Source organism: Rosa chinensis, chromosome 5 (assembly GCF_002994745.2).
Source record: "Rosa chinensis cultivar Old Blush chromosome 5, RchiOBHm-V2, whole genome shotgun sequence".
Classification (NCBI taxonomy): Eukaryota; Viridiplantae; Streptophyta; class Magnoliopsida; order Rosales; family Rosaceae; genus Rosa; species Rosa chinensis.
The window spans coordinates 11,302,044-11,317,048 of record NC_037092.1 but is presented as its reverse complement, the minus strand read 5'-3'; the positions used below and the strand labels follow the sequence as shown (position 1 = coordinate 11,317,048).

The window sequence follows — 15,005 nt, the reverse complement described above, 5'->3', positions numbered from 1 at the left end:
ACCCATCTCTCCCCTTCGTAATCAAATTCCTGAATATTCAGGAATCGATTCCTGATAAATATGTGGGACCTACACCCATTCCGATTCCTTTATGTGTTAGTAAACACAAGAATTCTTTTACCCGGAATCATTCCGATTCCTTTATGTGTTAGTAAACACATGAGTGTTTTTACTCCGTAATCATTACATTCCATTCCAAGTAAGTAGCGTTTATTCTGGATAAGTTTAGGGGTTAATTTGCTCCTATTCATACCTCCCATGTGGTTATTCACTTATTTGACCTCCTCTTATTTTTGAACATTTTAAAACTCTATTTTACCCTTCTAGTAATCTGGATGAAAAAAAAAAATGGGAGGAGCACAAGTGGGACGATGATTGATGAACTATATATTAGAAAGGGAACGACCCCGTTTCGCTTATTGTCTCCTACAGTCAGACGGTGTAGGTTGAGTTGGGGGCTTGGGGCCTGGTTAACTAGTTTTCTTCTAAATAAGTCAAGCTAATAATACAGATGGAGATACTGAACCTGCAGCTAGCCCAAAGTCTGAACCCATATAAACCAACAAGAACACAAGAGTACTCATTATTTGCGAGGAATTCTACTCACAATTGGACATATCCTAGGAGCAACATTGATTAAGGTTTCATTAAGTGAAAGTACTAAGCCGTTTGATTTAAAAGAAGTCGAATTTTTTTGGGATTTCCATATTTTCTTTTTCTTGGTTAATGGATAATTAAGATGTTCCATGTATAACAAGAACTTAAATCTTGACTAGGATTCTTCTTCAAATAAGAAAAAACAAGGGTTCCTTCTTCAGTTGGGCTTGTTAAGGCGAGCCATATAAAGTGATCGAAAACAATTGTTTTCGTCTATCAAAATATTCGTGTGAACACGAGTTTGTTGTCGAAGCAATCAAATCCCCACGATCCATCGACCTATATATTGCCATAAAATTAAGACAAAGCACCCAACACGTAGTTCAAATTTTCTCTGAATCTTCAATATATCAATGGGAAGATCCTCATATGAAACCACCCAACACTGCCCGAAGCGAAGTTTCTCGGACACCCGAGAATCCTGCAGAGAGCGAAAGCTAGGCTGCCGAAACTGGTTGGATCTCCCGGAGGACATATCGGCGTCAATATTTTCAAGGTTGAAAGCTACAGAGATCTTGGATAATTGTCAGCTTGTGTGCAAGAGATGGTTGAAAATCTGCAAGGTTAACCCTCTGGTATGGCAAACCATCGACATGCATCATCTCCCTTCGGATCAGAATATCTACGGCAACATGGAGCATATGTGCCGCGATCTCATTGATCGTAGCTGTGGTGGTTTGGTCGATATCAACGTTGTGCGCTTCGGCACCGACAGGCTTCTTAAGTACATAACTGATAGTAGTTCATGTGGAATCAGGCGCCTCCGATTGGAATGTTGCCCCAAGATAACAAATGAGGGACTGTGTGGAGTGGCCTCGAAATTTGCGCGGTTAAAAGAGCTTGACATTTCAGTGTACTTTCTCTCGTGTAAAACTCTAGAAGTGATTGGAAGATCTTGCCCCCTTTTAGTATCATTGAACCTGAACCATCGATTCCGTGGGGCTAGCTACTCTATGTACGGAGACACTATAGCACGAACCATGCGCGGTTTACACAACCTTTCGCTTTCTGGATTTGTGCTAACTAATGATGAATTGAGGAAAATCCTCGAGTCCTGTCTTGGTCTTGAGACACTTGATTTGGGTGAGTGTTTTGTTCCAAATCTAGATGAAGATTTGAGAAGAAGATGTGTGGAACAAATTAGAAAAAAATTGCGGCTTCCCTACAACTTTGCTTATTATGACTTTCGTACAAGGACGAAAAATTTCCATCACATGCATAGAGTAACAACAGCTGAACGAAAACAAACCATGCGGACCATGCGTTTAGAGAGATATTTACGTAGAGCAAACGTACCACGTGGCTGGTAGGACTGTCCAATCAGTGAACATGCAAGGAAATGTTTTGGGTATTTCATTATAATAAGTATGGATAGTTTCGGAACACATTTAAATTTTTTTTTTCTAGGCTTTGATTGGGCTGCCTCACTGTCACTTGATATGTTTGCCCTATGTAAGAATTTCTCATGCGTTTATCAATGTATGTAACTCGATATGGGGATAAGTTTTTGCACTAGCGCGTTATATTTTGTTTTCATTTGAAATTATAATTTTATATTTTGTACCACATCTGATATATGGCAAACTCACATAAATTAATATCACTAAATAAACAAAATCCTTTTATTATTTGAAAACGTTCTGTTACATTTGCCCATTCATAATGTAAACATTCCTGCGCTAAGTGCCGCAATGGTGACGACATTCACATGATCAAAATCCAGATCATTTTTAGTGTTACCCACCTATTCCATTATACCCAAAAGAAGATATAATTAAAGGTATTAGTTAACATAGATTAAAGGTATTAGTTAACATAGACGGCTTCCACTAAGGGATCCATTTTTTTGGTCTTTTATAGGGATAGGCATTAGACCAACTTTTAGATCATATTTTCACATCTTAACCGTTCAGTTTTTAGGTCCTAATGTATAGATCACTTCTGCAAATTTTCAGCCAAATTGGTGATCGTTAAGATATCCAAAACTTCAATTTACATGAACGGACTGAATCTGTAGAACCGGAACCGTTTGTGTTTATAATGGTAAATTGCAGTTTTGAATGCCTTAACGATCATCAAATTGGCTGAAAATTTACAGAAGTGATCTATATATTAGGACCTAAAAACTGAATGGTTAAGATATGAAAATATGATCGAAAAGTTGGTTATCCCTATAAAAGACCCAAAAAATGGATCCCTCACTAGAAGGGCCCTGTTAGTTGATATATAAATAGTGATAAATGAACTTAAGAAAGATGAATGTACATTGGGGTTAATAGAGAACTGAGAGACCAACAGCCTGAGAAAGTGGGTTTTGGGTTGTTTAGTTGTACTATCTCGGAAGCGAGTTTTGTGTGTTTTGTGTTCTTGGGTTTCTATAATTTTTTGGAGAATTGTTTTTGTATACATAAAAAAAGGGAGTCATTCTAATGAAGATCACTTTAATAGTTGATGACTTTTAAATCCGGTTTGAGACACCTATTTTTCGATTATATTACGGCAAATTAATTCTTCAATGTTTATGTACTTTTGAAAATTTTCTTCCAAATTGCTAATCGTTAAGGTACCGAACTAGATCAAATTAATGGACGAACCAAATCTATCAAACATAAACCATTTATGTTCATAACTGATAAATCATTTTTTTGATGGAAATAGGTCAGCTCTTTCATTAAAATTCAGCAAGCAGTACAAAAACAAAACACCCCTATGGGGTCGACAGAAATAATCGTTCCTTACAGGGGCATAACCAGTCACAGGGCTGGTTGGGCTATAGCCCAATCCAGAATCAAGGAGAAAAAGCCCCAAGTATAGGTATTGCCCATAGTACTTAAAAAAAAATTTTTTAAAATAATATATATATATATATATAGACACACATCATATTAAATTATTAATCCTCAGTTCGCGACTTCCTTTAGTTCCTTACTAGAGAGTAGCCGACAACGTTCCTCTTCCTGACTTCCTCAGTACCTCTTCCTCATTTCCTAATCCTCAGCTCCTCCAACCGAGTTCGTCAGTTCGTAAGTTCCTCTTCCTCAGTTCCTCCAACCCGATTAGCTCCAGATCACCCACATAAAGGTACTTCTAAGTTCTAATTTCATATCTCCCAAGCCCCATTGATGGGTTTTGCTTGCAATTGACTGTGATCTTTGAATTTCAGAGGCTTCAATTGAAGTATTCGGAACTTCGTAAGAGATCATTGAATGGCAGAAGTCTGAAATCTTTCCAAATCCTGTCATTCCTATGAGTTCTCTCTTTCTAATTCTTTGCTTAATTGCTTTGAGGTCATGAGGTGGCCGGTGGATGTTCCGGTATATCTGTGGATTAGTGGATGTTTGAAATATATGATAGGGATGGCGGATGGGCTATTGATAAATGATAATCGGTATATTAGTTGCTTTGCGGTGGATTAATTGGTTTGCTGTGGCTATTGGAAGCTTGCAATATTAAATATGGATGTTTGAAATATGCAATATTATATGTGGTTGCTTTGGTAGATTTCTGCCGACTTAGGGAGGTCTTTATATATGCCAATATGTCATGTCCTGGTGTCCATTCTTTTGGTCATTAGAATATTAGGCTATTTATATAAATACTGTTCACTTGCTTCAATTGCTTAGTTTTTGTTTTTTGTTGTTTTTGTTTTGGTTATAAGTTATAACCTGGTGCTTGAATCTTGATGTTGGTTTTTAGTTTTTGTATATATGTATAATTTTAATAATGATACATTCAGATCTGAAGATGTTTGCAATCTTGCTTTGAAGTTTTATCCTATAGATTTTCATCATTTGATATGCTTGCTCTAGATATGGAGTGTGGATATTTTCTAACAAATATTCTGAGGGATCCAAGATTTGCCAAGACAACTTATGTGTCTGGTTTGTGTCGGCGGTTAGTTGAATCATGAAAGTCAACATTATTTCCTATGATTTATAGATTGATTTGTCTTGTGTTGACTCTGCCAGTTTCTACAGCAACAACAGAGAGAACATTTTCGGCTATGAACATCATCAAAAATAAACTTAGAAATAAGATGGAAGATGACTTTCTTGATGATTTGATGGTTCTCAACATTGAAAAAGAATTTGCTGATAGTATTGATAATGATTCTGTAATTGCTGAGTTTGAAATGAGTGGGCCTCGAATGGTACGATTTAGTTAGTTTTTACAACAAGTTTATGCTTGTAACTTTTAATTTAAGGGTTTTAGTTTTATGTCCCCCCCCCCCCCCCCCCCCCAATTTTATGTTTTGAATGATAATATTAAAGGCGTGAGGATGAGCTTCCCACTGGATTCCAAACCTCAAAAGAAAAAAAATTTACGAGCTTGCAAAATTTTTATGCACTTAAATCCAGCCCAACCCATATTCAGATCCTGGATACGCCACTGGTTCCTTAGAACCTCATGAAACCCTATTCTAGTAGAAAAACATCCCAGAAAATTCCGAGTGCACCCATCTTTTAGGAAATCTACGCACCATTATTCTAGCAAAAACCAAGAAACCTTGAAGTTGACATAAAATGATTCAACTAAGGCACTGGTTTTTGCGACCCAAACAAGAATTAAATTAAACTATTAGTATAAGGTGACATAGCACCTTCCACATCTCTCTCTGCAGTAGCAAACTCCACAATCTGCACAGTCCCACCCTCCACCTTGAAAAGAGGAATCATGACCCAACATAAAACCAACAAAAAGCCACTTTGCTGATGGGTCAAGAACTACCAAGTCCACCAACACAACATAAAACAGCCCACCAAGACCCCTAGCCCAAAGCAGCAAGCCCACTTGGAGGCCCAAGCCACCCACCAAGCCCAGCCTCCATCTTCCAGTCCCTGACCAGCCGTCAGGGAAGAGTTCACCGCCGTCACCGACGTAACCCGCTCGACCAGCATTCGGGATCCAAAGTGTCTCGATCTGGCAGCCAGAAATGGACGGCGCCACCAACAAATTATCAACCTCCTCCCCCTCTACCGCTTCTACTTGCCAAGGAGGAGCTCCATCGCAAGCAATGAAGAAAGCAGTCCCAAGATCGAAACGAAGCCGATCGGAGACGCCCAGCACAACCATAAAATCAACCACACTTAGATCGGTCCCCCGATCTTCTGGCCAGACCAGCCCAACTCTAGCGACTGTACGACGTTGCAGCGAATCACCGTTTCTGTCATCAGTTAAGACCCAGTCGATTCGATTAGATACAGACCACCACAAATCCACGCAATCAGAGCTTAGCCTCAAAGAAGCCACCAGAACACCAGACCTGCTATCCCAAACAACACCCGTCGGGAACCAAATCCAAGGCGGCGCTCCAAGCAACCACACGAAAGTAGTAAGAAAAAAGAAACAATTAGCCACAATGCTAGCAATAGCCAAGGCCATTGAAGTTTGGAAGTTTTGAGAATGTTGTCGAAGGTGAGAGGCAGGCAATAAACCCTAGCAGAGCGCTAGGTCATCATAATTGATAAATCATTATTATGAATGTCTTAAGGATTTTTTCAATTTAGTTGAAAAATTGCATAAATGATCTACACATGAATATCTAAACATCTAACTGTTAATTTACGGAAATGTGATAAAAAAAAATGAGTCTCACAAAAAAATCCTCAACTAAATCTTTAATAGTCATCGTTAAAAGGACTTCAAGGAGGGAAAGTTTTTGGTTTCGGAATATTGTCCATGCCTACAATAGTGGGGCCGACCGGCCGAAACTTCATTTGGTCCTGCATATGTTAGGGTTTTAAATATCTGCGATATTTCCGATATATCTCCCGATATCTCCCTTTTTCGACAGACTGATATATCTTAGGGGGTGAATATCTTATCTTCTACCATTTCTGCGAAATTTTTCTGACATTATCAAATATCCCCGATATATTAGATATTTGAGATATTTCCCCGATAAAGTGAAGAAATATCTGTAAAATATGATGAAAAAAAAATAAAAAATAGAAAAAACTAAGTGATTCTCTAAATGCAAATCTTTAGTAAATAGAGATCTCCTCAAGACAAATATGGGTGAGGAGAAATACCCTCAAGGCGAATCTAGGTGAGTAGAAAATCTCCTCAAGACGAATCTAGGTGAGGAGAAAATCCTCTCAAACCGATATTTAAAACAACTATTATGTGGTCAATGAAAACAACTATATAGATCTACTTCATATTGCAAGTGAGCCGCTTGATAATGTCATTGATCCACTTCATGATTGGATTATGCCTGCACACCTTGATGATGAAGCTGGAAGACCTCTTCCACAAGTTGTAGAAACTACAACTAATGCTGGAATCAACGTAAAGAGGGTCTTATCTAAAGAAGTTGTTAAAAACCCAGGAGATAATTAAGATAGTGATGATGCGTGGGGTGGTATAGCAATTCCGGATAGTTCTGATGATGGTGGAGAGGGTGGAAGCGAAATAGGTGGTGGAGGTGAAAAATATGAATATGGACAATCTTCTGTGGGTGGAAGATTAAACCAACTTACCTGTGAAGGTAATTTTGATCATACCTCCCAAGATGAAGACCACGGAGTGAGAACAGCTGGTCATGGTGCTCAAGAGAAGACCCGATATGGGAAGAGGACTAGATGTGCAACTAATGATCAAAGTACCCCATCTGATGTTTCGTCAATTGCCTTAAGTTTTGACTCTATCAGTTTAGGCACAGAGCGCAGTGGGATCTCAAATGAATCTCATGAAGGCAACAATCAATTTGGCTATGACGCTTATAGATATAATCAATATGGAGAAGTATATGATTAGTCAACTAGTTGGATTCATTCTTATTATCCCTTTATAGGGGAAACAATCAGTAGCTCTAAAGAGATCTATAACTATCATGTTCATCACATAGTGGGTCATTTGTCTTAGTGTGATTATTGCATTTTCGTAGACTAGCGAGAGGCTTTTCAACTACCTAGAGTCTGTTTTTGGATGTATATGAAGTTGATATTCATAGGTATTTATATGTAATTCTAATAAATTGACTCTTTCAAAAATGATATATTTTCTCCTATATCCCCGATATTTTCTATATCTATTTTTTTAATATTTAAAACCGATATTTAAAACCTTGGTCCTGCCTTGCTTTGGAAGGAGCTTAATTACACTTTTCATCCCCATAGTTTGAGTTTATTTTTCATTCCAGTCCCTATAGGGTAGGGCTGTCAATTTCGACACGACCCGATAACACGACTCGAAACCCGCACGAAATAAAGCGGGTTGAACCCGCACGATTAAAAAGCAGGTCAGCCATGGGTCAACCCGCTATGACCCATTTAATAAATGGGTCGGCCACGGGTCAACCCGCTAACACGAAGTGAACCCGTATAACCCGATTATGCAATACTTCTTCTTGAAATTTTAGACGTTGGGAGTATTTGATCATAGGATTAGACAATTTGAAATATTTTACTTCATAATTATTGGCTTTAATTATTTATGAATTATATATAATTATTTATATTCTTCGCCTTGTGGAGTTTTTAGTGAATTTAATCAATTTATGCATTTTTTTCGTTAAATAGGTCACATTATTAACCCTTAAATAGATCATTTTATCAAACACGACACAACCTATTTATTAAATGGGTTAAGCGGGTTGGAAACGGGTAACCCGTTTAATAAATAGGTTGGGTTTGGGTTTAAATTTTTGACACGATTATTAAATGGGTTGGGTTTTGGTTTGTATCTTGCGATACGACAGATACCTTGACCCGACACGACCCATTGACAGCCCTACTATAGGGTTATTTATTTTTTCAATCAACCTATCTCGGTCTTCCAAATTAAATAATTAATGAGATTAATGTTTTGGACATAATTGCTAGTTAATGAAACTGTGGGATTAACTTAAAATTAAACCACATGGATGAGAACGAACTCAACGAAGAGTTTTCGAAGACATTAAAAGAGTAGTTTAGCATTCTTTTACTAAACAAGTTATGTGTATATTATTACGTAAGACTACGATAAAATAGCTTTCAGTTTCAACTTGAAATGGGTTTGTGAGAATTTGTTTTTTGCCATAATCATTCTGCTTGTTTGAAAATTCAAAGGATTGAATTGATAAGTTCTGTTAATGGTAAAGAACCATCTTTCTTTCATTCATGCATCTTCCTTTCTTTTATATCAAAGAGCACCCATGTATGGATTGGGATTTGGGAATAGGAATCTTGAACCAAGGACCCCTTGCATCAAAATGGAGATGAATTCCAAAGCCTTGATTCTTGCATTTATTCATATTGAACTTTTTTCTTTTGTAGGATATTTATTCTTAGGGAGTTTCTATTCATACCTCCAAAAGTAGCATTTAGACCTCCTAACTTTTTTGAAAATTTTAAAATCCTACTTTGCATTTAAACCAAAAAAACTGCACCTTTGCAAACTTTTCAGACTCCCGCCACTACCTCTCGGATTCAAATTTGCTCACCACCAAAGTATTGGTGGTGATACCACCACTCAATATAAAATTGTTACGTGTTATAAAACATAATTATAGTTTATCATGATATTTTATTAAAAAATTATATTTTAAGTATTCAATTAATTCTAGATGACGTGGCAAGTTTTAATAGGGGGTGGTGATATCACCACAAAATAAAAGTGGTGAGCAAATTTGAATCCGAGATAACTTTTGCTTCTCTGCTGTCAATGTCACTATAGGGAAATATACTACCTTACCAATGGCTACCGTATATTTTATATATTCTAAACAAAAACTCTATTTCCTCCTATTAAGTTAGTTGGAGACATTCTCTTAACAACTTTATAATTGATTTATAGGTTTCTCCCTATCAGAACCCTAAGCTTCAATAGAATCATCTTATCTTTCAAATTCTATGATTTCTTTCTTTCTTTTGTTGTAATTTTTGTGTGATATTTCATGGATTCATCATTATCGAGTTATGGATCTTATTTACCAATACTGAAAGGTATTGATTCCCACATAACAAGATGATATAATCATATAGATTGGTGGGAAACTGGGAATGATAAAAGATTTTAAGGAGATGCGGTTAAAGGAGATGACCCAAGTATAGGCCTGGGAATTCAAAGCCGAGAAACCGATACCGATCCCGTCCGATCCGAGCCGAAACCAATCGGCTCGGTATGAAAAGATAGTTCTCCGGCATCTCGATCCGAACCGTACCGAAAACTATGTAAACGGGTCGGCACCGGTATGGGTCAAACACATACCGAATTATCCGAGCTGAGCCGAATCCAGATCATGACCTCCGGAGCTCCGTTGCCCGTGGCAGTTCTATCTCAGATAGAGTCGCTGGGATTCGTGGTGAGCCATGGATACGGTTTGACGGAGACGGCGGGGGTGGTGGTGTCGTGCGCATGGATGTGGTGGAGCTACCATGACTGGTCTGAGACCAATTATTGAGGATATGAACATGGGTTGATTCTTCTGCTTCTCCTTCTCCTTCTTCTTCTTCAACTAACAATTCCCACATCTCTTTGTCCCAAATCCCAATCCACCTCTGCACCTACAGCAGACCCACCTTCTTCCTTGCTCCAATCCACCTCTGCACCACCAATGCAGGAACCCAGTTCACGAAGTGAGTTCAACGATGAAAATGTGGAAAACCCATATCGTGAAAATGAAAATGTGGAATCCGATTGGTACCGAAACTATACCGAATCAATCGGTTTCGGAACCAATCGGTATCGTTGGCAAAATTCCAGCATCCCGAACCGATCTAAGCCGACCATAAAGTCGGTATCAGTGTCGGTATTGGCTCATTCCCGAGCCGAGCCAAACCGATCCCAGCCCTACCCAAGTATCAGTTAATAGTGATGGATCAAGAGAGATTAAACTAAATAACCATAATCTTCACTGAAATTCAACATCCCGTCCTAAGTTGCTATTTAAGTTTCAACCAAAATTGTGGTCGTTGTTTGAAAATCTCTAGAGGTTTTTTGGATTGTAGCAACTCGAGGATGGTGAGGTGAGAAGTGAGAAAAAAAAAATCCGAGGATAAATTTGGAACTTTAAAGCCAAAATTTTGAGAAGAGGTCCAAATACTATTATTGGAGGTATGAATAGAAACTCCCTTATTCTTATCATGGAAAAGAATTGTGATTTCAATGATTCCAAATAAGGTAAAAGAAAAAATGGTGCAATAACTTTTGTTTTACGTAATTCATTCAATCCACTGACAGTAGCACAGCTCTATTAATCTGCTACCAAGAAGTAGTACTATACAATAACAGTAGTCAAACTAAATCTCATTCTTGCCAGAGTAATAATGGCGGAATACGCAGGAGAAGTCCTTGGTTTCATGGCCATCCTCACAGAGCTCTGTATATCTGCAGAAGACATCAGTACATCAATTATATTGCATTATTCTTATAGAGAGGCTATAAATGTTGTCCATTACAATCCACTTTTACCAGTTTTAGGATCTAAATTGGATATTTGGATGCTAATGAAAGGCTTTATCAAACTTTGGCTGAACTTCAGACCAAAAGAAAAAAACTTGTTTTTTTTTAGGTTTGGACAACAGTAGTAACCACACACACCCTCATGCAGTGTATCCCAGCATAGCCGGACTAATCACTGCACCGCAGACGCACGAACCTCGGTGTTTAATAGACCTAGGTCCCTCAAATCTGCTAGCCACGGGGTGGAGTTGGGATTCGAACGCTAGACCTAGGGGTTCCAGACTAGGCCGCTCGACCAACACATCACACCACGTGGTTCAAAGGAAAAGAAAAAAACTTTGGCTGAACTTCATTCAAGTAAAGGCTAAGTGCCAAGTTATAAACGTTTAGAAGACCAACTGTAAACTTAAGAAACTGGACTTCAATGAAAAGCTAAAAGTAAACTTCGAATTCAAAGTAACCTATAATATGCGATTTACACTCAGAAAGGCAAAGGGATTTACATCTCTTGTGCTTGGGAAGTCAACGGGCATCGAAGACCAACCTCTTTGGCTGATGTTGCAGCAATATTTACGTCTTTAGCCTGCAATTGCAAGTCCATAAGTTCTCATCTTAGTAACCTAATCCAAATGATTAAGCGACTAACGCTAAATAGTACATGGACCCGGTTCCTATATATAACGTGTATGTTCTTGCTGGTACACACACCTGTACTATTACGAAGGCCCCTAAACCAACATAAGGGGAAATTATGAACTGGATTAAACTAGTTAACTTACCATTAGTTTGGATGCAAACCCACCATCATAGTTTCTCGAAGAGGGAACCCCTTCCATCACTCCCGGAACTGGATTGTAACTATCGCTGTCATATATTGAATGCCATATCCTTAGTGTTAGGCATTATGAACCAAATGCAAACAGAAATTTTCCCAAATATGAGCCAAAAAGCTGAAGATGTTACACATAGATGTGCAGGGGCAAGATATCACATAAATGAATGAATGGCACTACAACTGACAGTGTGCTCAAGAATACCTGCTCCAACAGCGAGCACTGGAAGAGTTAAACACTTTTGTTAGAGTACTGGCAGATATTCCTAGAGACTGACCAAGAGCAAGAGATTCTGAGACGCCAAGCATACTTATAGCCAGTGCCAGATTATTGCAAATCTTTGCTGCCTATATAGCAAACACATTAAGAGTTCTAATACTCAGCAGCAAATTCAGGACATCTAAGAACTAAGCATGAAAAGTTCACAATAAGCTGAATATAATGTATATTTGATGCAGTAATGATGGAACTTACTGAACCATTTCCTGCCCCACCACAATAAACTGTGTTCTTCCCCATCGAAAGGAACAAGGGTTCAGCCGCCATATAAGCTTCCTCAGATCCACCAACCTTAACACATGTCATCTCTTCATCAATACTTAGATATCTCCAAACTATTTACAAGCCCCGGTCACCCTTAAAAGCATATATCTCGTCTATACACATATATCACCAAACTAAGCACAATCCCAAACTACATCTAAGTCTACAAAATTTGGATTGCAGAACTGAAAAGATACCATGAAAGTAAGAGTCCCAGCTTCCGCTGCAAGGACACCTCCAGATACTGGAGCATCCAGCAAGGCAGGCTTCTTCCAATGATCTAAAAAAGATACAAAGTCTGGTCATATATAGGATACAATTTAATGCTCAATTTTATGTATCAATTACAAACTTCATTTTCTACCACTAGAATTCGCCATTAAAACATTTTGCTTTCCACAACCTCAACCATTCAATATCTAATATATGATTATGACAATCTGCTGTTATACCTTCTTTCTGTTCCTTTAGAGTACAGTTAGAGACGATGGTAGAAAGCTTTCTCGATGTTTGTGGATCAATAGTGGATGAATCTATAAATAGCCGTGGTCGCAAATTCCCTCCATAAAGTAAACCATTTGGTCCAGTATAAACATCATATACCTGCATGTGAAAAAAAAAATGAAAAAAAAGGTGTCACATTATGCAGTTCATTAATTTGGAAGCAGAACTCCTCAAAATTGCATACTATCTGATTTTTCTCATATGTTAGTCTTTGAGGAATCACAGATGAAACATCAAGGTGATGCTTTTGTGGCACTGAATTACAATTGACAAAGCTCTGATTCAATTTTCCTAATCTATGGAAGATCATGGCACTACATTAAAAGCAAAATACAATGTTTGCAGAAGATTATATGAATTACGGAACTCACATGAGATGATGTAGGGAGCATTGTGATTACAACATCACTAGCTTCTGCAACTTCAGTAGGTGTTTCTTTTGTTGCGGCTCCAATATCAGAGAACTTTTTCATGGCATTGCAGTTTCTGAAAACACAAATCCAAGGTCGCATCATCACTTGAGTACTTCACATTAAGTATGTTTAATGGTAACATTCCATGAAGAATTCAAGATAAACGTGTGGGACTTGTGGTGACTCAAATATTTCATACTGACGATTCTCAGTTTCAACATGTTTAATTGGATGAGGTCCAAATATTCAGTAGCAAAGATTTAAGTTCATTACATGTCATGAACAGCTACTCGGTATCCCGCCTTTATTAGATTGTTTGCCATTCTGGATCCCATATTTCCCAGTCCAATAAACCCTACAGTCTGCAAACCACCATTTAAGCACTATAATTTTACTGGAGCAACAAAATTGTACAATATAAGTTGCAATCTCTATAACATAATCAGTAAGTAGTTATATCCACGTAAAACAAATCCATGGCTTTAGAACTCAGTATACCCACAACAGATATATCATATATGCCTGTAATTTAAATTTTTCTTCTTTTTGAGTAATCCAATCACAAAACAAAAGAAAAAGGGGTAAGCCTTTAAAAGATGAAGAAGAAATAGAAAACCAAGAAGTAATCCAACAATTCTCTCACAAACCCAGTTGGGAATTAGCATAGATAACTCAAAAGCACTTTCAATTCTACTTCAAACTGTTCTGGGTCTTCAAGGAAAGTGTATCTACTGGTTAAAAACGAGAAAGATCAGAGCTTTACCTCAAATTGGGACGAGACTTGTGCCGAGTAAAATCTCCCCGGTAAAATTTTTGTGGAAATACATTTGGATAGATGATGTATTGATCTCACTCTGTACAAGACTGCCATGCTTGCTTATGTTTCTCGCTCTCTCTCTCTCTCTGAGTCTCACACTCTCATGATCACTCACTACTTGCAAAACGTGCTTATCAAATGGAATGATACAATACAAACAGCTATAATCTTTGCTTCGAATGAAAAGCCAAACAAGGAATATTTGTCTTTGTTATATGTTCATCTCCAGAAGCATTTCGTGTTCAGTCATATAACAAAATGACAAATGCCTCGTCAGCTAGGCTTTGCCGTCAGAGTGGATAAAACAAACAATAAGTTTTTCTTTTTCTTTTTTTCTTTCTAAATACTATATTATGTCATACTCCAAAGTACTATAAAACTTTCGCTGATTGAGCATTGACGTGTCTGTATTGTTACGAAGCATTGTAGGTTTAGTTTCAGCAGCCAAAATCCATGATCAACCTTTCACTTCGTACTGGAAATATGAAATATGATATATGATACAACGTGATATTGATATAGAGGGCAAAGAGCATAGGCATATTCAAGTAGCACTGCTCTTATGGTCATATCGTGTTACTTTACTTGCTTACTATAGCAAATGCAATGGTAGTTGGACTTGACAATTGAAAATCATGCTCCAATGGACCATAACATAGATTACAATTTCATGCAAAACCATTTGCTCCCTTGCAAGGCCTCTCTACAATCACATTCTTCGTTAGGCCCTTGCAAAGAGATGGCAGTTAATGTCATGGAAGCGATACAAAAGTAAAAAGAATTGCACCCTTTGAAACAAGCTCCATTTTCACAATGGTAGATTAAATACGCTGATCAAACTAGAAACCC

At 37.8% G+C, this 15,005-nt stretch overlaps 2 protein-coding genes across 3 annotated transcripts; one reads left to right on the top strand and one right to left on the bottom strand.

Annotated features, from left to right (window-relative positions):
* The first annotated feature begins 1,010 nt into the window (after positions 1-1,010).
* Positions 1,011-4,822, top strand: LOC112203139 (F-box protein SKIP19). Its single transcript, XM_024344151.1, has 3 exons — positions 1,011-1,740; positions 4,467-4,538; positions 4,626-4,822. Exons 1-3 carry the CDS (start codon positions 1,011-1,013, stop codon positions 4,820-4,822), a joined length of 999 nt encoding a protein of 332 aa, XP_024199919.1.
* Positions 4,823-10,744: 5,922 nt separating this feature from the next.
* LOC112166404 (probable 3-hydroxyisobutyrate dehydrogenase, mitochondrial) lies at positions 10,745-14,428 on the bottom strand. Of its 2 annotated transcripts, XM_024303245.2 has the most exons (10): positions 14,103-14,427; positions 13,613-13,701; positions 13,298-13,412; positions 12,875-13,025; positions 12,620-12,702; positions 12,354-12,449; positions 12,084-12,226; positions 11,826-11,910; positions 11,550-11,629; positions 10,745-10,971 (listed from the first exon to the last, which is right to left on the bottom strand). In XM_024303245.2, exons 1-10 carry the CDS (start codon positions 14,208-14,210, stop codon positions 10,884-10,886), a joined length of 1,038 nt encoding a protein of 345 aa, XP_024159013.1. In that variant the 5' UTR covers positions 14,211-14,427; the 3' UTR covers positions 10,745-10,883. The 2 variants fall into 2 exon arrangements, with proteins under 2 accessions (XP_024159013.1, XP_024159014.1); XM_024303246.2 differs by lacking the exon at positions 13,613-13,701 and having other exon boundaries at positions 14,103-14,428.
* Positions 14,429-15,005: the final 577 nt, after the last annotated feature.